The sequence below is a fragment of the Procambarus clarkii genome, chromosome 47, assembly GCF_040958095.1.
Source record: "Procambarus clarkii isolate CNS0578487 chromosome 47, FALCON_Pclarkii_2.0, whole genome shotgun sequence".
Classification (NCBI taxonomy): Eukaryota; Metazoa; Arthropoda; class Malacostraca; order Decapoda; family Cambaridae; genus Procambarus; species Procambarus clarkii.
Window position 1 is genome coordinate 19,629,487 of NC_091196.1, and position 27,330 is coordinate 19,656,816.

A 27,330-nucleotide genomic window follows, 5' to 3' on the forward strand; every position below is an offset into this window, starting at 1 on the left:
TAACTTAAGGTACCATGAAAATTCTACTAACATATGCATGACTGTGTAGTATAGAGCATTACACACTCCCTATATTCGTAACAGTTTTCAGCTGTGGCAACTTTATTATATTTGTATTATTATTATTGATTTTTGTTTATCTAATGCTGGCATTATATATATAGCCTACGATTTGAGATTCCATTTTCTACACCATGCAAAGAATACTAACAAAAGGATAGGAGAAACTTTATACACAAGGTCCTAAATAACCAAGAAAAACACTAACTACAAACACCGCTACTTGTGCTCCTAGGAGAGAAAGTACTTGGAATCATTCTGAATAAGGACGTTAGGTAACGAGTGGTGCGCAGCGTGCTAGCAAATCATCCACAACTCCCTCTATACATTCCATTACTTACAGCCTGTGCAACCTATTCAAGTTGGAGAATACCTCGGCTCCTAATTTTTCAATCTTGTTGAAATGAAGGTATCTGTAAAACAGGCGGAGGAGACATTAGGCCAACTACCCACCCCAACTAAGTACTTAGCCTAGCCCCATGGGACCTGCCTGCCTCCTCACTCGAACTCTCGCAACAGTGAACACAATTCCAGGTAAGTTTTGATAGTGGCAACTAATGCCTGAACATAAATGGAGGAATTCCCGTGAGGTGGCAGAGCAGTCGACCATTCTACTTCTATCCATAGTTTAGCTTAAGATACTTCATACTTACAGCCGTTCCAGGTTGGGCAAATTGGAGAAGGTGTCTGCCTGGAATGTTGCAAGGTCGTTGAAATGAAGGTACCTGCAATGACGAGGGAGTGTGCAGAGTGAGGTAGTGTGTGCGGAGGCGGGGTGGAGCGTGGGCGTGCGGGCGTGGTGGTACTCGTCTACTTAAGTCTTATGAGTGGATAATGTATGGCAGCGTTGGGTGTCTGCATTTGGGGATCAACACAGCAATGAGGATATATTGCACTTGCAAGTTGTCATACAACTTCTTGACTCACACTTATCGTGACAAATAAAAACGCAACAACTGAGCAATGACAAAGGAATAATTAAGCAGTGAATTCAAAGTGTCCCCACTCCATTTAAAGCAATTATTCTGGACGTGCACATGATACATTTAACAAGTAAGCAACGACCAGTAACAAATATACACTAACCAGCCACCAGAAGAGCATGCTGTGTGCGTTAGAAAACGTGATAAATGAAACCAGGGGCCAGATTCACGCAAGCACTTACGAACGTGTACATCTTTCCACAATCTTTGACGGCTTTGGTTACATTTATTAAACAGTTTACAAGCATGAAAACTTGCCATTCAACTGTTGTTATTGTTATAAACAGCCTCTTGGTGCTTCGGAGCTCATTAACTGTTTAATAATTGGAAACAAAGCCGCCAAAGATTGAGAAAAGATATACAGGTTCGTAAGTGCTTTCGTGAATCTGGCCTCAGGGTGAGGAGACGGGCGAGGCAGCCACCTTGACGGGCTCCCAACACTCCTCCGCGCCCTCACCTGGTCAGCTCCCACACTAACATATTCAGCACACGAAATATATTCTCTTGACGTGTTAATCTTATGCGTCTGTAAATCTCAACTGGTGAAGGAGAGGGGGCGTTTAAGCATAGTTTGTTGCCGAATATGCAAGTCAGGCGTGCATTGTCAGTTGCAAGCGTGGTGTGTGAGCAGGGGGGCCTCACTCTCCATAGTGGACGCCATGGAGATGGATTTATGGGTAGGAGGTTGTGTGAGTGTGTGTGTGTGGGCAAGGATTGCATATTCCTTACTGTATCAACTATACTGGCTAATCATGTTATTGTTGATCATATTTGTCATTTTGTGAGGTCGAGAAAATCTATGAAAGGTAAATAACTTAAATAACTCAGTGTAAGCCACTTAACTCTCACTTAAGGATGAAAACATTATTATCTATTTAGTGGAGAGTGTGAGGGAGGGTGCTGGTCAAGTGAGGTTGTGAAGTGTTGAAAATGGTGGGGCTCAGCTACCCCTAGTGTTGGGTATGGTTGACAGTGTTGGGTATGGTTGACAGTGTTGGTCGTGGTTGACAGTGTTGGTCATGGTTGACAGTGTTGGGTATGGTTGACAGTGTTGGGTATGGTTGACAGTGTTGGGCATGGTTGACAGTGTTGGTCATGGTTGACAGTGTTGGTCATGGTTGACAGTGTTGGTCATGGTTGACAGTGTTGGGCATGGTTGACAGTGTTGGTCATGGTTGACAGTGTTGGTCGTGGTTGACAGTGTTGGTCATGGTTGACAGTGTTGGGCATGGTTGACAGTGTTGGTCATGGTTGACAGTGTTGGTCATGGTTGACAGTGTTGGGCATGGTTGACAGTGTTGGTCATGGTTGACAGTGTTGGTCGTGGTTGACAGTGTTGGGCATGGTTGACAGTGTTGGGCATGGTTGACAGTGTTGGTCATGGTTGACAGTGTTGGTCATGGTTGACAGTGTTGGTCATGGTTGACAGTGTTGGGCATGGTTGACAGTGTTGGTCATGGTTGACAGTGTTGGTCATGGCTGACAGTGTTGGGCATGGTTGACAGTGTTGGTCATGGTTGACAGTGTTGGACGTGGTTGACAGTGTTGGACGTGGTTGACAGTGTTGGTCATGGCTGACAGTGTTGGTCATGGCTGACAGTGTTGGACATGATTGACAGTATTGGGCATGGTTGACAGTGTTGGGCATGGTTGACAGTGTTGGGCATGGTTGACAGTGTTGGGCATGGCTGACAGTGTTGGTCATGGCTGACAGTGTTGGTCATGGCTGACAGTGTTGGACATGATTGACAGTATTGGGCATGGTTGACAGTGTTGGACATGATTGACAGTATTGGTCATGGTTGACAGTGTTGAACATAGTTTACAGTGACCAGCCAGTAGGAAATCATGTCACATGGACACTTACATCTTAAAAATCCAAATCACATCAATAGCATAACTATTGGTGAACTTAGAAATATCCTCAATGAAATCTGAAAAGAAATAATGTAATATTTGAAGTGAGTGTCACTGAATATGGCGGGAGGGAACTTGAGTATTAATTCACTATTGTGTGGAGGACCCCTACGTCCGGGCCGCTCTGAGTTACGAGCTTCAGAATAGCATTGATAGTGCCATCATATTTTGGTTGAAAATAACGTGTTAATGCATAAAGCACCGAGATCTTTACTTCCACAGGTAAAATAGCATGTCAACGTTACATTAGAGAGGAGGAATATTTTAAAATGGGTGATCGTAAATTTACTCTAAGAGGCAATGCTGGAGGGGGGGGGGGGGGGGGTGAAGGGGGTGATTACAAGTTAGTAGTCAGTACTCACAGTTGTTCCAACTTGCCCAGCTCTTGGAACACCTGGCTCTCAATAACCCGTATCCGGTTCTTATACAGGTACCTGAGAGAGAGAGAGAGAGATATATAGAGAGAGAGTTCAGAAGGCAGTGACGAACATCACTTACACCCCACACACACCCACACACACATACACATACATACAACGGATGGAATGCATTAGGCAGTGATGTGGTGGAGGCAGACTCCATACACAGTTTTAAATGTAGATATGATAGAGGCCAATAGGCTCAGGAATCTGTACACCAGTTGATTGACAGTTGAGAGGCGGGACCAAAGAGCCAAAGCTCAACCCCCGCAAGCACAAATAGGTGAGTACAAATAGGTGAGTACACACACACCCACACACCCACACTTACATCCACACCCCCCCCCCCCTCACCTCATGCTACAACATTTAACTCACCCGTTACTTTACACCGTTAAGGAGACATGTTAATATATAATACAAAATGTTCACAACACTCTACAATAAATTCCCAGATAAATCTTTCAGGTTCCCCAGAAATAAAAAAAATGCAGGTGGCTAGTTTTGAGGCTTATTTTGATTTGTTACAATATACCTGACATTAAAATTCTTCCCTATATTGTTAACCGGTCTCTGCTGCGTGTGAAATAATTATATATATAATTAATTAATCTGATAATTAATATTCACCCGAGCCCGCGTCAACACGGAGCCCTTAACAGTCAGATAAGACATTTAACAGTCAGATAAGACATCCCCCCCCCCCACCAACAAGCACAGCAAGGCATCTATCGAGAAAGAAAGTGTGTGAGAAGAGGAGGAGGAGGCGACAGCCAGCTATTAATACAAGAGTGACGACTCCGGACAGCACAACACAGTGAAGCCGCGAGTGTTTTGTTTACCACCACAACAGCTGATCGGGGCGGCGGGCGCGGGGCCAGAGACAACGGTTTTATTTGGTGACGTCATTTGGGCGCCATATTGAAATTCCTGGTTGACGTCTTCATTATATTTGTATACACTGTAAACTATCTAACACATTTTTGTAATGATGATTTCAATCAGACGTAAAATATAGAAGTTTTGTCACTGTGGGGCGACACTTTTAGCTATAAATTAACAAAAATGACAAATTACAGATAAAAATATTACTAGTGGGAAATAAACCTTAACAATTATACAAATCTCCTATTTATAAATACTTTCTGTATATGTAATTTGTCGTATTTAAAAATATAACTAAAAAAAAAGCCTCACGCCTCTGAAAGACTACTTTATTTAACTTATGTAATGCAAGTATAATTTATGTTAGACAATCCATAATATGTATGTCCATAAGTGTTCTTGAAGATGACTATAACACACACACACACCAGTCTTACCTGGGACGCGGTCGGGTCAAGATACCTGCTCCGCACCTTCCCCCCCCCCTCCCCCCATACTGGGTACTGAGATGGAGACTCAGTCACCAGAAGACATGGCTACTTCTCACGACGTTATTAACATGGCCTCTGAAAGCAGCCAGTCAGACGAGGAGGGCGAGTATCTAGAAGTTCTGACAAGGAATAAGAAGAAACGAAGAAGACAGGAGGCAAGGCGTAGTGTGGACAGTAATACACTTAACGGAAACGATAAGAGAATGAAGAACGACGCCGAGACTGATGCAGACAAACGGACGGAACGATGTGAGGAAGGTGAGGGTCAGCGGAGATGGAGGCTTCTCTTCCCTGCCTCATGCACGTTGGCCTATCATCAGAAGCTGCTGTGGACCGTCAAACTCGGAAGAGAACACCGCAAGTTCGAGCCCCTGCTGAAGGAAGGTGTAAACAGACCTTACTTAACGGTAGGTTCTATGGAGGCAGTGACGTTTCTTAGCCGGCAAGGATATGATGGAATTCTTATGGAAATACCGGAGGGGAACGAGAAGCTGACGAAGGTAATTATCTATAAATACCCTCAGATTCTGGACCCCGAGTTTATACTCGACGACCAACGATTTGTGTGGGCCAAGCGTCACCTTATTAAAGGTGAAGCTAGGAGTCAGGTGGTGGCTCTAGTGAGAGGCGACGTACCCGAGAAAGTGTTCATCACCGGGGCTGGCTACAGGCATGTAGCAAAGTATGTGGAAGAGCCCATAATATGCCTGAAATGCTGCAGATGGGGGCATAAATCCTGGAGCTGTCAAAATGATCCACGATGTCGTTTCTGCGGAAAGTCTCACCTCTCTACTGTGTGTAGAAACAGACTGAATCTGGGTGAGAAAATAGTTCCCAGATGCTGCAACTGTGGAGGTGTTCACAATGCGAGCTCGGCTGTGTGTAGCAAGAGGCCGAGTATGGCTGTTCTCCGGCCGGTGAATGTTACAGAGCAAGCAAGAGCTCTTACCCAGACACCGGGAGCACAGCAAAACAGTCTGCCCCAAACAGTGCCAGTGAACCGGACGAATGCGTGGGTAAAGGAGTCACCTTTACTTAGGCAGGCTCCAGCAACAAGCAGCCACGCCACCACTCAGGACTCCGGCAGTGACAGTGTAACGGTGAGTGAAGTGGCTACTGTGGCTCAGAAAGAGGGTCATAATAATATGGTCAAGGAAGTGTGGGCTGAACTTAAAAAAGTTGGTGAGTTCCTCCAAAATCTGGGGCAGAGAATCGAGTCCATCGAGGCTAAATTAAACGTTCAGGAGGTCAAGGAAAATCACAAAACGGTGAAGGATAGTCAGGATATAGTGGTTGAGGACAAAAATGAAATATTGAGTGATGAAATGAAGGAAAGTGAAGTGTGTGTGAATGATGATAGTCGTAGGGAAAGGAAGAACCCTATAATTACACATAAAATGAAAGAATCATTTGGGCCAATAATGGACATCTCAGGGCTGAAAAAATCTCTTGAGAATCGCAATGTCGCTTTTACTGGTGAACTTGGGAGGAGGTGGGAGATGTTATACAAGGTATGGCTATCATTTAGTGAACTTATTGGGGATGACTTAGGCAATGAATTGATTAATAATGGATCACCCTAGACTGAAAGTGTTGTCATGGAATGTTAATGGTTTGAGAAACAGGGTTACAGATGTTCATTGTTATGTGATGGGAAATGATATTGATGTTGTAGCTCTCCAGGAGACAGGGGATAGGAATGAAGGATTATTGAAATTAAATGGTTATAAAGGGTTTCACCTCTTCGCTGCAAATAACATCAGAGGCACGTCGATTTATGTTAAGAACTCCATACCAGCAGAGTTAGTAGAACCGCCATCAAAAACGCAAGGTATAGAGAGTGTCTGTATTAAATTATCATTAAGGGAAGGGGAATTTATTGTAGTTAACTTGTATGTATCCAGGAACTGCTTCGACGCTAACTATTTACCTGACTGCATTTATACTAATCCTTCACTGGTCATTGGGGACCTTAATGCTCGGCACACAAGCCTTGGGACAGTAGGTAGTATTAATACTAATGGGGTCAAGTGGTTACAGTTTCTACAAGATCATCCAGATACCTGTCTCTTGGGAAACAATGAACCAACTCACATCAGGGGAGGACGGCTTGACTATGCCTGCGTTTTAAACTCTCAGGGGATTATGGGGGAGGCTCGGGTTGTTCGGGAACTACTTAGTGACCACTTTGCCTTGAACGTTGAATTACCACTGGGGAAAAAACAAGTCCACTTTCAAAGGAAAAGGCTAAATATTAATAAAGATATGAAAAATTACTTTATTCAAAATATGGGAGATTGGTATCAACATTACACGCCGCTCTGCGTTGATAGTTTTTACGAGGATATGGTCGAGAACATAGAGAAATTAGTACAGAGGGAAAATAACGGGGGCAGGGGAAGCAAGACGCACGGACCTAAGAAATTTAAATATTCCAATGATCAGCAAGTCAAGGGATGGGAGAGAATGCTACGGAGTGCGCATAAAGCATGGTTAAAAAATGGAATGAGGGATGAAGAGAAAAATACAATGTTGGAAGTGGCTAGGGAATGCAGTCAGGTGAGGAAGGAGGCGCGGGACAGATACTGGCAAGAATTTGCTCAGTCCATTGGTAATACTAAGAACCTTAAAGACATATGGAGAGCAGTAAATAAAGTCAGGGGTTGTAAGACCAAATTCATTGCTCACTCAGATCCAGGGAAAGTTGCTAATGAGTTAGTAGATAAATGGGCAAGTGCTGCTGGTATGGAGTCCTTACCTGCAGACACGAGAGTCACCATTGAGTCATGGGAAAATATTAGAAATGGAGTAACTTTATGTGCCTTAAATACAAGATCTATAACATGCACTGAGATAACCCACGATGAGCTACTGGATGCTATAAAAAGTGGCAGTTCCACTGCTCCGGGAAAAGATGGAGTAACGTATGACATACTTAATTATTTAGCCGGTATGAAACCTAATCCCTTACTTGATTTGTTTAATATGAGTTATAGAGAGGGAAAGTTACCAAGAAAATGGAAAGAGGCTGTCATCATTCCTATCCCTAAGTCAAACGGAGGCTACAGACCTGTCTCCTTAATATCCTGCTTTTGTAAAATGATGGAAAGGATTTTGTTAAATAGGCTACTCTACCTTGTAGGTGATAACATGTCCAGTAATCTCTTTGGTTTTATCAAAGGCAAAAGTACTGCGGATTGTCTCTTAAAGTGCTCGTCTAATGTGGATGACAATTGTAGAGTTTTTGTTGATCTACAAGGAGCGTTTGATAAAGCCAATGGGGAAGTAATCTTATACGAATTAGCCAATCTGGGAATAACAGGGAGATTGCTACACTGGATAAGGGATTATCTACAAGGCAGAAAAGGTCAGGTGTATTACCAGGGATACATGTCTGAGGAACGGAGGTTTCAGTTAGGTACCCCACAAGGGGGAGTATTAAGTCCCACCTTATTCAATGTATTAATGAACAGATTAGCATCAGAGATGTATCCTCCAGGGGTCACGACGATCATATATGCTGATGACATTCTTATACAAGGCACTTCTGGGAACAAAATTCAAGATGCTCTTAACATACTTGGTACAACCTGTCACAAGTTAGGCTTAGTTATAAATGCAGATAAAACCAAATACGAGTATAGGAAACGAAGAAATATAACACTTACTCTAAATGGTGTGGAACTGAGCCGTGTACAGAAGTACAAGTATCTGGGCATGTATGTTGGATACACATGTGAGAGTAAAAATGCTGAAATAAATCATATCAGCACCTTATGTAAAGCCCGTCTGCATCCTCTAAAAGCACTGGCTTTTTCTGGTAAAGGTGTTGGGGTACCTATCTTGCGGATGTTATACATAAGCACTGTTCGATCCCTGATAGACTACGCAGCACCCGTATTGTCTTACACAGGCCAAGGCAGAATTCAAAAAATAGAGCTGATACAGAACGAGGCTATGAGGATTATTCTTGGATGTCAAAGAAATGCAATGATTGAAATAATGAGAATGGAATTAAATTTACAGAGTGTGTGTGATAGAGTCCGTGACATTAACACTAGAGTATCTATTCGTTTCATGCGGAGAAAAGGAGGGGATAAGCTGTTTGAGAGCGTTCAGACCTGCTTGAGTGACGTACACACTTCCAGGAAACTGAGGGAGACACGCTATACGAGAGGATTAGCTCATGACCTCAGGGAATACGACGTACTTGACTGCTGTAAACCCTCTCGACAGTGTAATATGTCTGCTCCCTGGATAGTACAGAAAATAGACGTCGAAATTGTACCCCTCAAGGTGAAAAAGATTCATCATGAACCGGGACAATTACGGTGTTTGTATGGAAGCATGATATCTCGGTTACCAAGAGGCAACAGTTTACATGTATATTGCGACGGGTCGGTGGCGGAAGATGGCAGGGCAGGGTGTGGTGTCCTAATAAGGGATTATACGGAGTTTGGGACTGTGGACAGGATAATTGAACTCCGGCTTAGTAATTATATATCATCCACACAAGCTGAACTGCAGGCCATTCTGGCGTGTTTGGAGGAAGTACGTCATGACGACAAAAATGTTTTTGTATTTGTCGATAGCCGAGGAGCACTGGAGTCCTTAAACAGTCGAAACCCAGTCTTCATGTCTATAGTGGAGGACTGTAAGAGAAGAATAACTGAGATACAGCTGAAAGGTTATAGTGTGAAATTCATGTGGATTCCGTCTCATGTTGGAATAGTGCTCAACGAGGTGGCGGATGACTTGGCCAAACGTGCCACATCAAAACCACAAGTTGACATTGAATGTGAATTCACAATGAGACAAATAAGAAGCAAAATCAGAAATATTCAGGCACAGGCGGGAGTGGAGAGGAGAGAGATAATGTATGAGAGAAGTCAAACCATGCAACACTACATGTATGTGAGTCAAAACACCCATTTCACTTATGGTAAAAGGAGAAATGCTTGGAGTGACTCTGTGTACATGCGGCTCAGGCTTGGGTACAAATATTACTGGGAATATGGGATAGATGTTCATGGTAATGACACGAAGTGTAAACTATGTGGTATGTTAAGGTCTCACACCCTTGCCCATTATATTCTTGATTGTCCGTTGATTAATGTATATAGAAACACTGAGATAAGGACTGTTCCTGAACAAATAGCCTGGATGTGTCACAACGGAAAGGTTGATGATATTCTTGAGAGATATAAGAATTTTGCACCAAGATTGTAATATTTTGTTGAATTATCTGCAGGTGTCTTGCAAATTGTCTATACAGTATACCTAGGTCATAAAAGTATTTGTGTGTACGTCTGATACCATACTACTTGTGAAGGAGGAAATGTATATGTTTACCTCTCAGAATGTTTGGTAATATGTTTATTGTTTGTGATGTGTGTCTATGTATATATTAACACGTTGTACTGAATGGGGTGAGAATAGCTTGAGCTACCTCATCCCTTTGTGTGTATTTTACCTCAATAAACTTATTTCAATTTCAATTTCAATTCACACACACACACACACACACACACACACACACACACACACACGAGGTGGGGGGCCTCGTAGCCTGGTGGATAGCGCGCAGGACTCGTAATTCTGTGGCGCGGGTTCGATTCCCGCACGAGGCAGAAACAAATGGGCAAAGTTTTTTTCACCCTAAGTGCCCCTGTTACCTAGCAGTAAATAGGTACCTGGGAGTTAGTCAGCTGTCACGGGCTGCTTCCTGGGGTGTGTGTGTGTGTGGTGTGGAAAAAAAATAGTAGTTAGTAAACAGTTGATTGACAGTTGAGAGGCGGGCCGAAAGAGCAAAGCTCAACCCCCGCAAAAACACAACTAGTAAACACAACTAGTAAACACACACACAAACACACACACACACACACACACACACACACACACACACACACACACACACACACACACACACACACACACACACACACACACACACACACACAAACACACACACACACACACACACACACACACACACACACACACACACACACACACACACACACACACACACACACACACATTACAGCTCCAGAAGTGTGGACAATGTAACACCTAACAGCTGGGTGGACAGCGCTTCAGATTCGTAGTCCTCAGGTTCCGGGTTCGATCCCCGGTGGAGGCGGAAACAAATGGGCAAAGTTTCTTTCACCCTAATCCCCCTGTTACCTAGCAGTAAATAGGAACCTGGGAGTTAAGACAGCAGCTACGGGCTGCTTCCTGGGGGGGATGTGTAACAAAAAGGAGGCCTGGTCGAGGACCGGGCCGCGGGGACGCTAAGCCCCAGAAATCATCTCAAGATAACCTACAGTAATAAGGTGTAAGAGTAATAATATTAAAAAAATAAAGACAGGCAAGTCCTTATTTGTCAGTGTTGCTGCGCCTATCAACCTCTGGAGGGTTACTAAGGCCATCCCAAAAGCTTACTCGCCAACAGAAGCATACTTTAGTCTTGAACAATGCCCAGAACCAGTGTAAACTCAGTGTATACTCAGCGGGTAGTTACATCTATATGTATATTTACCCCTGTACCCCAGAGACATTACATTTTCAGCCGCTGTGACGGAGACCATGAAGATTTTAGACTATGACAGTCTGTTCTATTATCCTCATATCCATCTTCATCTTTAGTTGTATCCAAGCCATGATTAATTCAACCCTCCATACCGCTAAGAAGTCCTTCTCCATCTCTTACAAAAATATTAAGTTGTTTGCTCTGGTCGCGTCAAACAATCCAGCCACTTGAATCACACTATTCGGCTCCGCCACTTGAAGATCGTCTTCCCTTGTAGGTAGGGCGCCAAGCACTCCACTCCGTCTCCCACCTACTCTTATGTTTATGCAACGCCATGGTCCCATCTACCATCATCAAGGGTCCCATGTTGCTATCTTATCTTGAGGTTATCTTGAGATGATTTCGGGGCTTTAGTGTCCCCGCGGCCCAGTCCTCGACCAGGCCTCCACCCCCAGGAAGCAGCCCTTGACAGCTGACTAACACCCAGGTACCTATTTTACTGCTAGGTGACAGGGGCATAGGGTGAAAGAAACTCTGCCCATTGTTTCTCGCCGGCGCCCGGGATCGAACCCAGGACCACAGGATCACAAGTCCAGCGTGCTGTCCGCTCGGCCGACCGGCTCCCTGGCTCCTCTGGCTTCATCGAGGGTCCCATATTCAACCTCTGGTATCATCAACAGCCCCATGTTCCCGCCTCTCTGCTCTCTAGGCTGATCCATGTACACGTCTGAGAACTAGGGCACACCGCCAGCTCGCCTACTCAAAACTGTCGTCTCTACTGCCACCTACGACGCCTCGCCGACGCCTCTCTCAGATGCCACCAAAGCACGCACTCGCGCACACGGACCCGCGCCTCTGTGTTGCTGCCGTGGACGCCGCCTGCTCACGCTTGTAGTGTCAGAAGATCTACATTCTCCCAACCTACTGATGTTTTCATCCCTGTTCCAGTTTTGGTGGCGCTATGTACAGACCTCGAGGGCAGGGTGCTTATCCAAGCAGCTTGCTGGTGGGCATTCTTGACTCTACTATTGGTACATGTCTATCACACGACTTAATGATCCGGGACGGACCGAAACATCGTCGTTTCTGCGCGCTCTGCCGCCTGGTTTGGTCATGATAAATGCTGGTAAGTTACGACCGAGGGGGACGTTAACCTCAAATAAAATGAACCAAGATTATGTTAAGTTTTGACGTGGACAGTTTGATCAAACTTCCCAAGTCATAGCTCTTGCCTGAATTCTGTCTTAAGTGGTTTACCTGCAGGTAAGGTCGGCCGGTCGGCCAAGCGGACAGCACGCTGGACTTGTGATCCTGTGGTCCCGGGTTCGATCCCGGGCGCCGGCGAGAAACAATGGGCAGAGTTTCTTTCACCGTATGCACCTGTTACCTAGCAGTAAAATAGGTACCTGGGTGTTAGTCAGCTGTCACGGGCTGCTTCCTGGGGGTGGAGGTCTGGTCGAGGGCCGGGCCGCGGGGACACTAAAGCCCCGAAATCATCTCAAGATAACCTCAAGATAAGAAGGTTAAGAGCAGACTCCTGGGATATGTTGGTTCAGCAGACTGCACCACACTGGCTATCCACACGTACCGCGGCGAAGACTCAACTTGCACACTCTGGCTGCTGGGACACAAGGAGGAACCGGCAAGTCCTCCGCTCAGAGCCACGATCAACTGCATAGAATGATCTGTCTGCTTCAGGATGATGTGAACAGTCAAGCAGACGCCTTCACTATCATACACTGGACTTCCTGAACCGGTGGTGTTAAAACTTTCTCACAAGACATGGGTTTGGATATCATTTTTTGGTGGCAGCCGATGGGGGCCAAAATCAAGGTCTGGAGGGTATATAAAACGCCTCTATCAACTCATAACAGGAACAATATCAGACGATCTTTTAATCAAATGAAAGAAGTTCAAAAGTAGGCTCTCCCTCTCCACCACCACCACCCACGGGATGGGTATGGGGTGCACAATAAATAAATAATGAATGAAATCTCATGAGCACCAGGAAGAGCTGGATCCCAAGTGTGGAGGTCCGTGTTAGAGACCGGCTGGGATATTCACCCGAGAACACAATCCCGCTACTAAACAGAGACGGGACTGTTGCAGCCAAGTAACCATGAAGAGACAGAACTGCTGACACACCATTTTTGAAGAGTCACTATCCCATGAACCTGTCAAGATGCAGGTTCTTGATTCACAGCATCCACAGATTGATTCAAGCACTGTCAGAGTTGTCAGCAATGGCTTTTAAACAATAGTCCACCACTACAGTACGTCCTTAAATTACTGGATAGATAAGGTCAGCCCGAGACTGCTACATAAACTGTGCACCATTAGTCCCGGAGCTGAGAAGTACGATGATGCTGTTGTTAAAGATTCGCTACCTGGAACGAGGCTCCAAGTAGCACGGGCTATGGTGAGCCCGTAGTGAGAAGTACGAGTAGCAAGGAAAGGCTAAAGGAATGTAATCTCCATTCTTGTGACGTGAGGTTCAACAGTGCAGAAATGTTCACCTCACATTAGATAGTCAAGGGAACTGAGAAGGCAGACCATTTTAGCATATTTAGGGCGGGGGGCAGACCCCCCTAAATATGCACAAAGTGCAGAGGCTTACCACCACACAGGAAGCAGGGGTGCCTGGTGGCTGAGTAGACAGCACGCTGGATATGTAGTCCTGTGGACCAGGGTTCGATCCCCGGCGATGGCGGGAAACAAATACGCAGAGTTTCTTTCACTCTGATGCCCCTGTTACCTAGCAGTAAATAGGTACCTGGGAGTTAGACAGCAGTTGCGGGGCTGCTTCCTTTGTGTGTGTGTGTGTGTGTGTGTGTGTGTGTGTGTGTGTGTGTGTGTGTGTGTGTGTGTGTGTGTGTGTGTGTGTGCGTGTGTGTGTGTGTGTGTGTGTGTGTGTGTGTGCGTGTGTGTGTGTGTGTGACAAAAAAAAATAAGTTGATTGACAGTTGAGAGGCGGGCCGAAAGAGCGAGAGCTCAACCCCCACAAGCACAACTAGGTGAATACACAGCTCGGGAAGCTGAGGGGCATGAGCTACAAGGAAAGGCTGCACAAATTCAATTTAATGAAGTGGGGAAAACTGCAGAGCAGGAATGTATCTAACGTACTAAAAACGCAGGTTAAAGAGACAGGTCCAGGAGCTGAAGTTCAACCCCCCTCCCCACCAGGTAGCACACACACACACACACACACACACACACACACACACACACACACACACACACACACACACACACACACACACACACACACACACACACACAAACATACACACACACACTGCATATTAGTGTGTAAATATGTAGTGAGTATTAAGAGAGGCAGGAAGAAGTGTGATCAGCAGTGCTTGCAAGCTGTGAAGGGAATTACCAGAACGTCAGAGAATTCCTAGAGATAATATCACAGGAAAAAGTATTGAAGGAAACATAACTCAAGAAATGATAAACAACATAAGACTATCCAGAAATATACAGCCCCAAAAGTATGGAAACAGAGGTGCCGAATGTGCTAAGAGCCACAGGCCGGGGCAAAGATATCCCCGTAGATACTAAAAGATGCAGCGGAAGCCTTGTCTAGATCCATGTTTTATTTTTAAGTCCTTATGTCCTTTTATGTGTGGCAAAGGCCGTATCCCTAACAAGCATCCCACAGCATCGCCGGCAGTAACATTTCATTCACTTGTAACTACTTTAATTGTGCGCTCCATACTCATCCTGTGAGCGGTAGCGCAAAAAAAAAGCATTACAGAGGGCACAAAAGGTCAGCAGACCTCAACGGAGAGTATTATATTAACAATTACGTCTATCATGCACACCTTGTAATTATAATGTCAGCTTATTGTAAGCATCCTGGCCTGGCTGGTAGAGTGACAGTCTCATAATAAGCCCATATGGTGCTATACTCCCATACAATAGACGTTAATACAATAATATTAAAACACGGCGTAGTTACCATCTTTTATAAAGCAAATATAATGAAGTTCACACACACATACGGTGACGCTAACCCCATATTACGCAGCCCACGTGAAGAATCTAACCCCCTAACATGACTCCTAAGGTGTAAAGTTAACCCCTAACATGACTCCTAAGGTGTAAAGTTAACCCCTAACATGACTCCTAAGGTGTAAAGTTAACCCCCAACATGACTCCTAAGGTGTAAAGTTAACCCCTAACATGACTCCTAAGGTGTAAAGTTAACCCCTAACATGACTCCTAAGGTGTAAAGTTAACCCCTAACATGACTCCTAAGATGTAAAATTAACCCCTAACATGACTCCTAAGGTGTAAAATTAACCCCTAACATGACTCCTAAGGTGTAAAGTTAACCCCTAACATGACTCCTAAGGTGTAAAGTTAACCCCTAACATGACTCCTAAGATGTAAAATTAACCCCTAACATGACTCCTAAGGTGTAAAGTTAACCCCTAACATGACTCCTAAGGTGTAAAGTTAACCCCTAACATGACTCCTAAGGTGTAAAGTTAACCCCTAACATGACTCCTAAGGTGTAAAGTTAACCCCTAACATGACTCCTAAGGTGTAAAGTTAACCCCTAACATGACTCCTAAGGTGTAAAATTAACCCCTAACATGACTCCTAAGATGTAAAGTTAACCCCTAGCATGAATGACACTATGAAATTAAGGCCTAGTGTGATTCATAGTATAGGAAGTTAACCCCATAGACTATATAAACCATACAAGAAAACCATGTATGTGATAGAGATATTTACCATCACGTAGCTAATTCTTGGCACACACTGTACTCCCCTTCACATATAGTCTATACCAGCTGCACACATACCTAAAAATGCTAAAAAAAAAAACACACACAGGCAGCCGCTCCCCAGTCAGGGGAGTGTGCTGGACGGCGACAACAACAGTCTGAGCAAACACTTACAGGTACCGGAGAGACTCGAGGCCGGTGAAGGAGCCATTCTGGAGGCGCGCGATGTGGTTGTTGTTAAGCAATCTGGCGGGAAAAGACAAGAGAGGTGAGTGATGCGCGTCCGCTCCCTTGAGGGCCGGCACGCACTAGTGTCCTGATTAACATCTTTAACATCTTTAACATTAATGAATAACATCATTAATAACATCTTTATTGACAAAATCAATTACAATTTTGCCTACTCTGATGATGGGGGAGTAAAGAGACATACTGAGATACGGGATAATCTTGCCATGCTTCTAATAATGAGTGTCCTTTCAATTGGAAATATTTGGTTTATTAGACTTCTCCATTTTGGCATGTACTAAAGACAGCATGAGTATATTGCCTAAAGTATATGAAATAATTAACAAAATTAAAATTTAAACAACAATATTGATAATTACAACTGTCTCCTATAAATAATTTCTCTAATTAAATGAATAAGAAGTGGATAATAAAGCTATCATCCAAACAAGGACCAAGTAATGTAAGATAACTGATGGTGGCAAGACCCAGGTGATAGGTCCCTATCCAGAGACCTATCCAGGTCCCTCCACCTGAAGAGTCACCACCCTGGGTCCCATCACCTCAAGTCACCACCCCAGGTCCCACCACCTGAAGAGTCACCACCCTGGGTCCCATCACCTCAAGTCACCACCCCAGGTCCCACCACCTGAAGAGTCACCACCCTGGGTCCCATCACCTCAAGTCACCACCCCAGGTCCCACCACCTGAAGAGTCACCACCCTGGGTCCCACCACCTGAAGTCACCACCCTGGGTCCCACCACCTGAAGAGTCACCACCCTGGGTCCCACCATCATCCCATCCCCCCAACAAGGCTATCCAGACGTCACTACACACAAGGTCACAACCGTGAACCCGCACTGTGTGAGCGTGTGACATAGTGAGACAGGGCGCTGTAGTGACGCTGTGCTTGGCTGAGCAGGTTAGGAGACCCAGCCAAGCAGCGCTGATGGCTGTTCTGCTACACCAAGAGTGATGTGGTAGGTTGTTCTGCTTCTCCAGTCAGCACCAGGGACAGGTTATAAGCTACACCTTAACCCAACCCGGTCGGTCGGCCGAGCGGACAGCACACTGGACTTGTGATCCTGTGGTCCTAGGTTCGATCCCAGGCGCCGGCAAGAAACAATGGGCAAAGTTTCTTTCACCCTATGCCCCTGTTACCTAGCAGTAAAATAGGTATCTGGGTGTTAGTCAGCTGTCACGGGCTGCTTCCTGGGGGTGGAGGCCTGGTCGAGGACCGGGCCGCGGGGACACTAAAGCCCCGAAATCATCTCAAGAGAACCTCAAGATAACCTTCGTAAGTTAGTTTCCCCCCAGGTTATATCACAGGAGACATTCTGGGATATCTTGTTTGTGGAGAGAGTGAAACCGAGCTCAATACATTTCCTTCCAAGGAGTTCAATGGACTGTTCAATTTTTCCCAGGTGGGAGCTTGTATTAGGAATAGTGCAAAGATGGTGGTTTCACAATCAGCAATGCAGTTTAATGTTTTATTCCTTGTTTGTCAAGAGGAAATGTTGCTGTAGAGATATCGTGAAAGTAAATGTAAAAATAATATTTTCAATTAACAAGATATACATTTAAGTTTGATCACAGAAATTGAACCAAGTTTCTTGATGTTAACTATCTTGGAAGTGTTGCTGCCAGTACCACAACACTCCACCAGACACTGGCCGGAGGTCACTACACGCATAATGCTTCCTGGTCATTATGACCAGGAAGCCTAGTTGTAATGACGAGGCTTCCTGGTTGTCAGTCAGGTCGACCAGACTGCTGGAAGCCGCGGCACTCAGGAATCACATAACTGCATCGGTGTTATACATTAATCACATAAATGCTGTTGATCAGGTACCCTTTATTGGTGTTGATCAATTTCTCTCTTTAATGGAAAGAGGTCGAGTAGTAGTAGTAGTAGGCATCCATCAGTCTCAGGAGACTCTGGAGTTGCGCTCTTGTGTCGGCCTGGTCTGGAGTGGCCTCACCAGGGCACAAAGCCAGGGTAGGTTGACTCGGGGGAGAAGCTGTTACCCATGCAGCAGGTCCCCTCTCCACGGCGCTGAAAGTCTCCAATGGAAAGGCATAGGTTAAGCCAGGTATATTCCGAGTGAAGGTGTTCAAATGCGTCAGAAGACTCTAAATGTTTGTTTATAGGGTCTTAGAGTACCCTACTAAACCCAACTTTTAATTGGGACCTTTCTTATTTTACACTTTCTACCATAGCTGCCAGTCTCATAAGGAATCATTTTAGTGTGCATAATGGGAACCAGTCCCTCTCATTGTTGTCCAGATGTAGATTATAATCTCTCTCCTGCTCCAGTGAGTATAATTAGAAGAATTAAACTTCTTAATTAAACTTGATTAAATATATATTTAAACTTTCTTAAACTTCGTAATTTCAACCTTTTATATAGATGATATCTGGTGACTATTATTATTATTACTTAGTCTCAGAACGCTAGAATTCATTTAGTAATTTTAAGCGCCATAAGAGCACGTCCAACACCCACACTGTGAGACCACCAGCTGGCCTGGCTCTTGTACCCAGGCGCAGCTGCCACTTTCTTAACTGTCTCAAGTGAACAATCAAACAAGAGGGTTAATATCTTACAACCCTCAAGCTTACGTTATCTTGCGGAGGCAAAGTGGAGGAGCCTTCCGAGGACAGTATCTACAGTTGAGGAACAGTGTTTTGGTAACTCAAACAATGTGTGGATTATTATACTACACATGTTTCTAATGTATATTTGATGGTCACAGTCTCTTAGCAACTGGTCCAGATGGACTCTCTCACTCATGCTGCAAACTTTGCTACTTTGTTGTTGTTTTTTTTAATTTAAATTTTGCCCCGAGGGGCGAGTTTATTGGGCAGCGCCACTCATCTTGTGAGTGGACACACCGCCATAGCAGCATGTACAACACTCCCCAATAGGAAGAAAACTTTGTTGTTGTTAGGGAGCCGGTCGGCCGAGCGGACAGCACACTGGACTTGTGATCCTGTGGTCACGGGTTCGATCCCGGGCGCCGGTGAGAAACAGTGGGCAGAGTTTCTTTCACCCTATGCCCCTGTTACCTAGCAGTAAAATAGGTACCTGGGTGTTAGTCATCTGTCAGGGGCTGCTTCCTGGGGGTTGGATGCCTGGTCGTGGACCGGGCCGCGGGGACACTAAAGCCCCGAAATCATCTCAAGATAACCTCCATCCCGAATCTCCATGGGGTACACGTGTCCAAGACGAGTTCTTGCAATTACGAACTCTCCATCGGCTCCCTCCTTTTCCTGCGTGTTGATTAAGGCAGCGTCTCCATTGTAATCAACATCGTTTACATACATAAACAGCAGAGGTCCCAGGACAGTGCCCCGGGGCACTCTGGCAGCGGCTTCCCCCTTGAACACTAGACTTTGCGGCACCGGCCTGGAAGCCACGCCTTGCGAGGCATAAAACTAAGTTTGAAAAAATGTTCCGAGGTTTGGAGCAAGTTTAGTGTCAACACGCAGAGAGTGAAGTTCCGAGGATACGTCAAGGGAACAAGATCTAACACTCCTGGAGAGAAGAAACAGAGCAGATATGATCATAACATACAAGATACTGAGTAGAAGACAAAAAGTGAACAAGGACATCCTCTTTAAATTGACAGAAAGTAGTTCGAGAGGACAACCCGTTCTCGCACTTTCTTACAGTCAATATTGACTTATTAAATACGTGCATATGTGACATACTAATTTATTGTGAATATTTGAGTTTACGTTGAAAAACTGAATAGAAAACACCGACCATACCTAACCTTCTTAGTATGTTAAGATAAGCATCTTATTGCTTCTTAATTACAACTAGTACTTAACCTATATCTATATTGATATTACAGTCTTATAAAATTAATAAAACAAAAACAAAATATTTAAATAAATTGTAAAGTAACTCAGGATATTGTCAAATATTGTATAAAATCTCTATTGTTTAATAAAACTGAAAAAGAAATTCCTAATATTAAATCTGGTGTTTAGCAAATCTATAGGAAGAATTTATACTTTTAAAAACAAAATATAACTTGGCATATACCACATATGTACTTATTACATACCACAAAATATAACTTGGCATATACCACATATGTACTATAGTCAACCAAATAGTGACTATAGGCAATAAGTCATATATGTACTGTCTTGTGCGAGAGCGGGTTGCAACGAACGCCAACCTAAAAGAACCGAGACCGTCGCACTATACCGTCCAGCCCAAGTGGTTGAAGGAATGAAGGGAAAACACAGCCGTGCCCAAGTGTGGGCGGACAACACGTGAAAAATGACACAGAAAGCACAAGTTAAGGAAGCCACCTCTACCACCTTCATTGTCCAGATATGACGAAGAAATGAAACATCAGAATAGTTCTACTGTAACGCAAGAGGTTCAACAAGTATAGACCTCACTTTCCTGCCATCACCCCTTCTCCCCTAGCTGCTCCCCCCTCACCACCCCTCCAGCACCCCCTCACCGCCCCTCCAGCACCCCCTCACCACCCCTCCAACACCCTTCTCCCCTAGCTGCTCCCCCCTCACCACCCCTCCAGCACCCCCTCACCGCCCCTCCAGCACCCCCCTCCACCGCCCCACACCCCCACCACCGTCGTGCGACCGGAGGTGCGCGCAGGAATGCCGCCACAAATCACAGCCGGGACACAAGAAGAGCCGTCAACGCCGGAGATAAACAGTCAGCCGAGAGCCTTTAGTGTCGCGGGTCATTATGGGGCATTGTTAGCGGCGACCTCAACCACCAATTATGAAGACGAATCCCGCCTGCTAGAACTTTATTTATAATGGTAGGAGTGGATATGTGGGTGTGTGACGGTCCCCTACTGGTGTTACGTTGGTGTGACGGTCCCCCTACTGGTGTTACGTTGGTGTGACGGTCCCCCTACTGGTGTTACGTTGGTGTGACGGTCCCCCTACTGGTGTTACGTTGGTGTGACGGTCCCCTACTGGTGTTACAGTGTTGTGACGGTCCCCTACTGGTGTTACAGTGTTGTGACGGCCCCCCTACTGGAGTTACGGTGTTGTGACGGCCCTCTACTGGTGTTACGGTGTTGTGACGGGTCCCCTAATGGTGTTACGGTGTTGTGACGACCCCCTACTGGTGTTACGTTGGTGTGACGGCCCCCCTACTGGTGTTACAGGGTTGTGACGGCCCCTACTGGTGTTACGGCGTTGTGACGGCCCCTACTGGTGTTACGTTACGTAACACTACACAAATAGGCAGACACTACTGAATTACTTAACACACTGTAGTCTGGAATGAGATGGGGTGAGGGAGGGGGTGTGAGAGAAGGGGGGTGAGGGAAGGGGGATGAGGGGACAGGAGAGGGGAGAGGTGATGGGAAGGGGGGGACAGGAGAGGGGAGTAAATAAACGCTTCTGTCTCGTGGGAAGCCTTATCTTGATACGTGTGAATTTTTAACAACACTTGGCTGTGCTGTGTTTAGGTATGACACGAGATTACATCAAGTGGCGGGGGGGGGAGGAGGGAGGAGGAGACCCGGGTACCGCTGGGTGTGTGTGTGTGTGTGGTGGAGGGGGGTTGAACACACAGGGGGAAGGATACTGGGAGCATCTGGATGGACACTGTAGCCGTGACACAGGATACATGGCCCCCTCACGGAGGTCACACGAAACAGAGAGAGAGAGAGAGAGAGAGAGAGAGAGAGAGAGAGAGAGAGAGAGAGAGAGAGAGAGAGAGAGAGAGAGAGGCACACTCTCTCACTGTGAGAGAGAGACACACTCACTGTGAGAGAGACACACTCTCTCACTGTGAGAGATACACTCTCTCACTGTGAGAGACGGGTACTCACAAGGTGTGGAGATGTTTGAGGTCCTTGAAGTGGTTGGTCGGGATGCTTCTGATCTTGTTGAATCTCAGGTCCCTGTGGAAAGAAAAAGTCACGAATCAGTCGTTGTTCAAATACAATGTGTCACGCTTAAATAATAATGTGTGTGTGTGTGTGTGTGTGTGTGTGTGTGTGTGTGTGTGTGTGTGTGTGTGTGTGTGTGTGTGTGTGTGTGTGTGTGTGTGTGTGTGTGTGTGTGTGTAAAATGATACTATTCTACTGCTATCTCTGAAAGCAGTGAAGTCTATGTAATGCAATTTGGTCTGATGATTAGCAGACAAAAGGTCCGGACCCGATAAGACTTTCACCGACTCCAGTTTAGCCAACCTTGGTCCAGTCCACTTTGGGTCCCCGCCACTCTCCCCCTTATCACAGGATTTATCACTCACTCCAGCACAACCCATAACCCGAGTCGGGATATGATTACACCTGACGTATAAACCTGGTGAAAACCAAATAAAACAAATCTTATTTTCTTGATCTCCTATGTAGGTTAGGATGGGGTTGGGGAAAAACAGGTTGGGAGTCGGTACATTAGACAGAAAGGCGGGGTCCAAGAGCTAACAGCTCGATCCTGCAGGTGCTGATATTAAATATAAACTGCGATATCTGTCATTAAGAGATGATGTCTGTCTGCTTGTTCAAGGATAAACCCCTCGACGCTGGAGGCCCGACGCTAGAGGCTAGTCTCATTAAACGGTGCAGGATTTACGGTAATTTGATCATGACTGTCGTAGGGGAGGAGTCGTTCAAGTGCCCCCCCCCCCCCCAGAAGGCGGGCTTTGGAGGCTGACTCCATACACAGTTTCAAGTGTAGATATGATAGAGCCCAATAGGCTCAGGATTCTGTACACCTGTTGATTGACGGTTGAGAGGCGGGACCAAAGAGCCAGAGCTCAACCCCCCGCAAACACAACTAGGTGAATATAAGCCTAAATAAGCCCCCTTCTTTACCAAGTCTGTGAATATGAAATATTCTGTCCCGAGTCCATAGACTTTAGCATTGGAGGGAGACCCCCCAAAAAATTATCAAAGGCAATGGAAAACTGTCTTTGAAAACTAAACTAAAGAACAACACGTGAACAAGATGAACAAATCATGAACAGAGGGGCGTACAATGAACAAGGGACGCGGGAAAATGTTATCACGCTTAGAATCATAAATTCATTAAGACGGTTCCAGGAAATTGTCAGACTGGGAAAGTGAGGTTTACAGGTTTATGAGACGTGAGGAGCAGAGTCATCACTCCCAAGGGTGACCCACAGCACCACAGAGCACCACAGAGGACCATAGAGCACCACAGAGGACCATAGAGCACCACAGAGGACCATAGAGCACCACAGAGCACCACAGAGGACCATAGAGCACCACAGAGGACCATAGAGCACCACAGAGCACCACAGAGGACCATAGAGCACCACAGAGGACCACAGAGGACCACTGAGCACCACAGAGCACCACAGAGGACCATAGAGCACCACAGAGCACCACAGAGGACCACAGAGGACCACTGAGCACCACAGAGCACCACAGAGGACCATAGAGCACCACAGAGCACCACAGAGGACCACTGAGCACCACAGAGCACCACAGAGGACCATAGAGCACCACAGAGCACCACAGAGGACCACTGAGCACCACAGAGCACCACAGAGGACCATAGAGCACCACAGAGCACCACAGAGGACCACTGAGCACCATAGAGCACCACAGATCACCACAGAGCAAAGACAGCAGTGCCCACAGCCTAGCACTGACCACCACAGACCAGGAGTATAAGGAGTAAGAGTATAAGTATATACATCCACAGTATAAGTCAAACCTTACACACACAGTATAAGGAGGAAGAGTGCACGTAAAACACCTTCATTTGTTTACAGGACAAGAACACTGTAAACCAAGCTTATGACAACTCACTGGAATCACCGACGCTTACGACTCGCCCCTAACGAGCCTACGCTTGTTAATTGACGCCTAATTAAGGCTGGTCATTAGCAGGCCGCGACTAATCACTTGAGTTGAATTCAAAGATCGCCTCTGTCTGGCCCTGAGCTGTTCTTAAGCAGTGTAGACCTTAGTTCTAAGAGACGTAATTTAAGACGTGAAATGCTGTACTGTTGACCTAATAGACTCTAATCATTTATGATTGGATTGGATATTGGTTAGTGATGACACAAAGGAAAATAAGAAACTTGGAAGGATATAATAGTTGGCCACATCCCCATACACACACACACACACCTGTAGCGAGGCCCCCACACACACACCTGTAGCGAGGCGCCCCCCACACACACACCTGTAGCGAGCCCCCCCCCCACCCCACACACCTGTAGCGAGGCCCCCCCACCCACCACACACACCTGTAGCGAGGCCCCCCACCACACACACCTGTAGCGAGGCCCCGCCCCCACCACACACACACCTGTAGCGAGGCCCCCACCACACACACCTGTAGCGAGGCCCCCCACCACACACACCTGTAGCGAGGCGCCCCCCACCACACACACCTGTAGCGAGGCCCCCCACCACACACACCTGTAGCGAGGCCCCCCACCACACACACCTGTAGCGAGCCCCCCCCACCACACACCTGTAGCGAGGCCCCGCCACACACACGCACACACGCACCTGTGGCGTGTGTCCTAACCTAAACTAGCCTTAACCTAAAGTAACCTTAACCTAACCTAACCATGGATTAAGAGCAGATAAGAGCACTAATTATGTAGTTGTCCTCAATCCAGTCCTGTGAGCATATTTCTTTCCTGAAGATAGGTTACGAAAAATTGACACGATGTCCCGTTTTCTACGCACGGATCATCAGATAGGTTAGGTTCGGGCAATCTAGAACCTCAGTTTAGTGACGACGTGAACGCTCGACAGAGCGAACTGCTGTAGCGAGGTCTTACACACCAGGGGCCAGATTCACGAAAGTACTTACGCAAACACTTACGAACCTGTACATCTTTTCTCAATCTTTGGCGGCTTTGTTTACAATTATTAAACAGTTAATGAGCTCCGAAGCACCAGGAGGCTGTTTATAACAATAACAACAGTTGATTGGCAAGTTTTCACGCTTGTAAACTGTTTAATAAATGTAACCAAAGCCGTCAAAGATTGAGGAAAGATGTACACGTTCATAGGTGCTTGCGTAACTGCTTCGTGAATCTGATCAGTAAAGGCAGAGAAATTTGATATCTGAACGAGGAAACAAAAAGATAAAACAAAAAAGCCACCGATAATAGGATGAATTACCTGCGTGGCTGTCAAAAAAAGTTATTTTTATTGTGAGACCCTAAGGGTGCTGTATCACCACTGTCAGGGATACAGGGAGCTGTATCACCACTGTCAGGGATACAGGGAGCTGTATCACCACTGTCAGGGATACAGGGAGCTGTATCACCACTGTCAGGGATACAGGGAGCTGTATCACCACTGTCAGGGATACAGGGTGCTGTATCACCACTGTCAGGGATACAGGGTGCTGTATCACCACTGTCAGGGATACAGGGAGCTGTATCACCACTGTCAGGGATACAGGGAGCTGTATCACCACTGTCAGGGATACAGGGAGCTGTATCACCACTGTCAGGGATACAGGGAGCTGTATCACCACTGTCAGGGATACAGGGTGCTGTATCACCACTGTCAGAGATACAGGGAGCTGTATCACCACTGTCAGGGATACAGGGAGCTGTATCACCACTGTCAGGGATACAGGGTGCTGTATCACCACTGTCAGGGATACAGGGTGCTGTATCACCACTGTCAGGGATACAGGGTGCTGTATCACCACTGTCAGGGATACAGGGAGCTGTATCACCACTGTCAGGGATACAGGGTGCTGTATCACCACTGTCAGGGATACAGGGTGCTGTATCACCACTGTCAGGGATACAGGGTGCTGTATCACCACTGTCCGGGATACAGGGTGCTGTATCACCACTGACAGAGATACAGGGAGCTGTATCACCACTGTCAGGGATACAAGGAGCTGTATCACCCCTAAAAACAATCACTCAATATACACCAAGTTAAGTATATAACTTAATACTTATATAAGTATGCGGAAAATCCACAGAGAAATGGAAAAGAGAGATGAACGTTTGGGCCGATCTGGGCCTTTGTCAACACCGGACTGAATATATATAAGTATTATATATAGAAAACATTAATTGTTTTCAAATTTTATTCTCTCTTTCGCGTGTGCGAATGACTTATGATAAGAAGAGTTAAGTCAATTTAGTACATCAGTTTAGTGACGTTGGGGACGGGCTGCTCAGACACCGTGGACATGATACAACAAACAATTACGCATCTACTTGCGAAGGCGTTGATGCGTTCTCAATCTCTGGCGGCTATGTTTACATATATTCCAAACTTTACGAGCATAGAAACTTCTAAAATCAAATGTTATTGTTATAAACAGCGTCCTGGGGCTTGGGAGCTCCTGAAAAGTGTTTAATATATGTAAACCAAGCCGCCCAAGACTGTGTTGTCACCCACCAGGGGAGAATACCAAGTGTTAGGCTACCTGCTGGCTCCACTGTTGTAAACCCTTGGTTCACCCACACCTGTCACCCACACCTGTCACCAGTGGACGACCCGCCTCCTCCACGCCTGTTTCTGTCCACTGTGTCAGGTTAACGACCTCTTTAAACATACATTAACTGCCACTTCGCTCGAGATTCTAGACGTTCACCGGTAGTCAGACGATCAGCTGTGCTTCCCCGCCCTGGCACAGACCCCTGGCACAGACCGCCCTGGCACAGACTCCTGGCACAGACCCCTGGCACTGACCCCTGGCACAGACCCCTGGCACAGACCCCTGGCACAGACCTCTGGCACAGACCCCTGGCACAGACCGCACTAGCACAGACCGCCCTGGCACAACCCCCCTGGCACAGACAGCCCTGGCACTGACCCCTGGCACTGACCCCTGGCACTGACCCCTGGCACAGACCCCTGGCACTGACCCCTGGCACTGACCTCTGGCACAGACCCAATGGCACAGACCCCTGGCACTGACCCCTGGCACTGACCCCTGGCACAGAGCCGCTCGTTAATACGAGCAGTGGTGCACCCTCCTGTCGTGGCAGGTGTCGCCACTCTCCAGCCTCTCCTCGGCTAGGCTCGTTCAAGCGGCGCCCTACCACCATTCAAGAATTTCAACAAATTGTGAATTAAAAATAAATTATTTT

At 46.1% G+C, this 27,330-nt stretch overlaps 1 protein-coding gene across 1 annotated transcript in view; it reads right to left on the minus strand.

Annotated features, from left to right (window-relative positions):
• Pxn (Peroxidasin) overlaps positions 1-27,330 on the minus strand; it is a 220,677-nt gene that overhangs the window by 42,328 nt on the left and 151,019 nt on the right. Inside the window, exons 2-5 of the mRNA XM_045749792.2 lie at positions 22,097-22,168; positions 16,204-16,275; positions 3,323-3,394; positions 714-785 (exon numbers count right to left, since the gene is read on the minus strand). Coding sequence (XP_045605748.1) covers positions 714-785; positions 3,323-3,394; positions 16,204-16,275; positions 22,097-22,168 — 288 coding nt within the window. The remainder of the gene's footprint in view (positions 1-713; positions 786-3,322; positions 3,395-16,203; positions 16,276-22,096; positions 22,169-27,330) is intronic.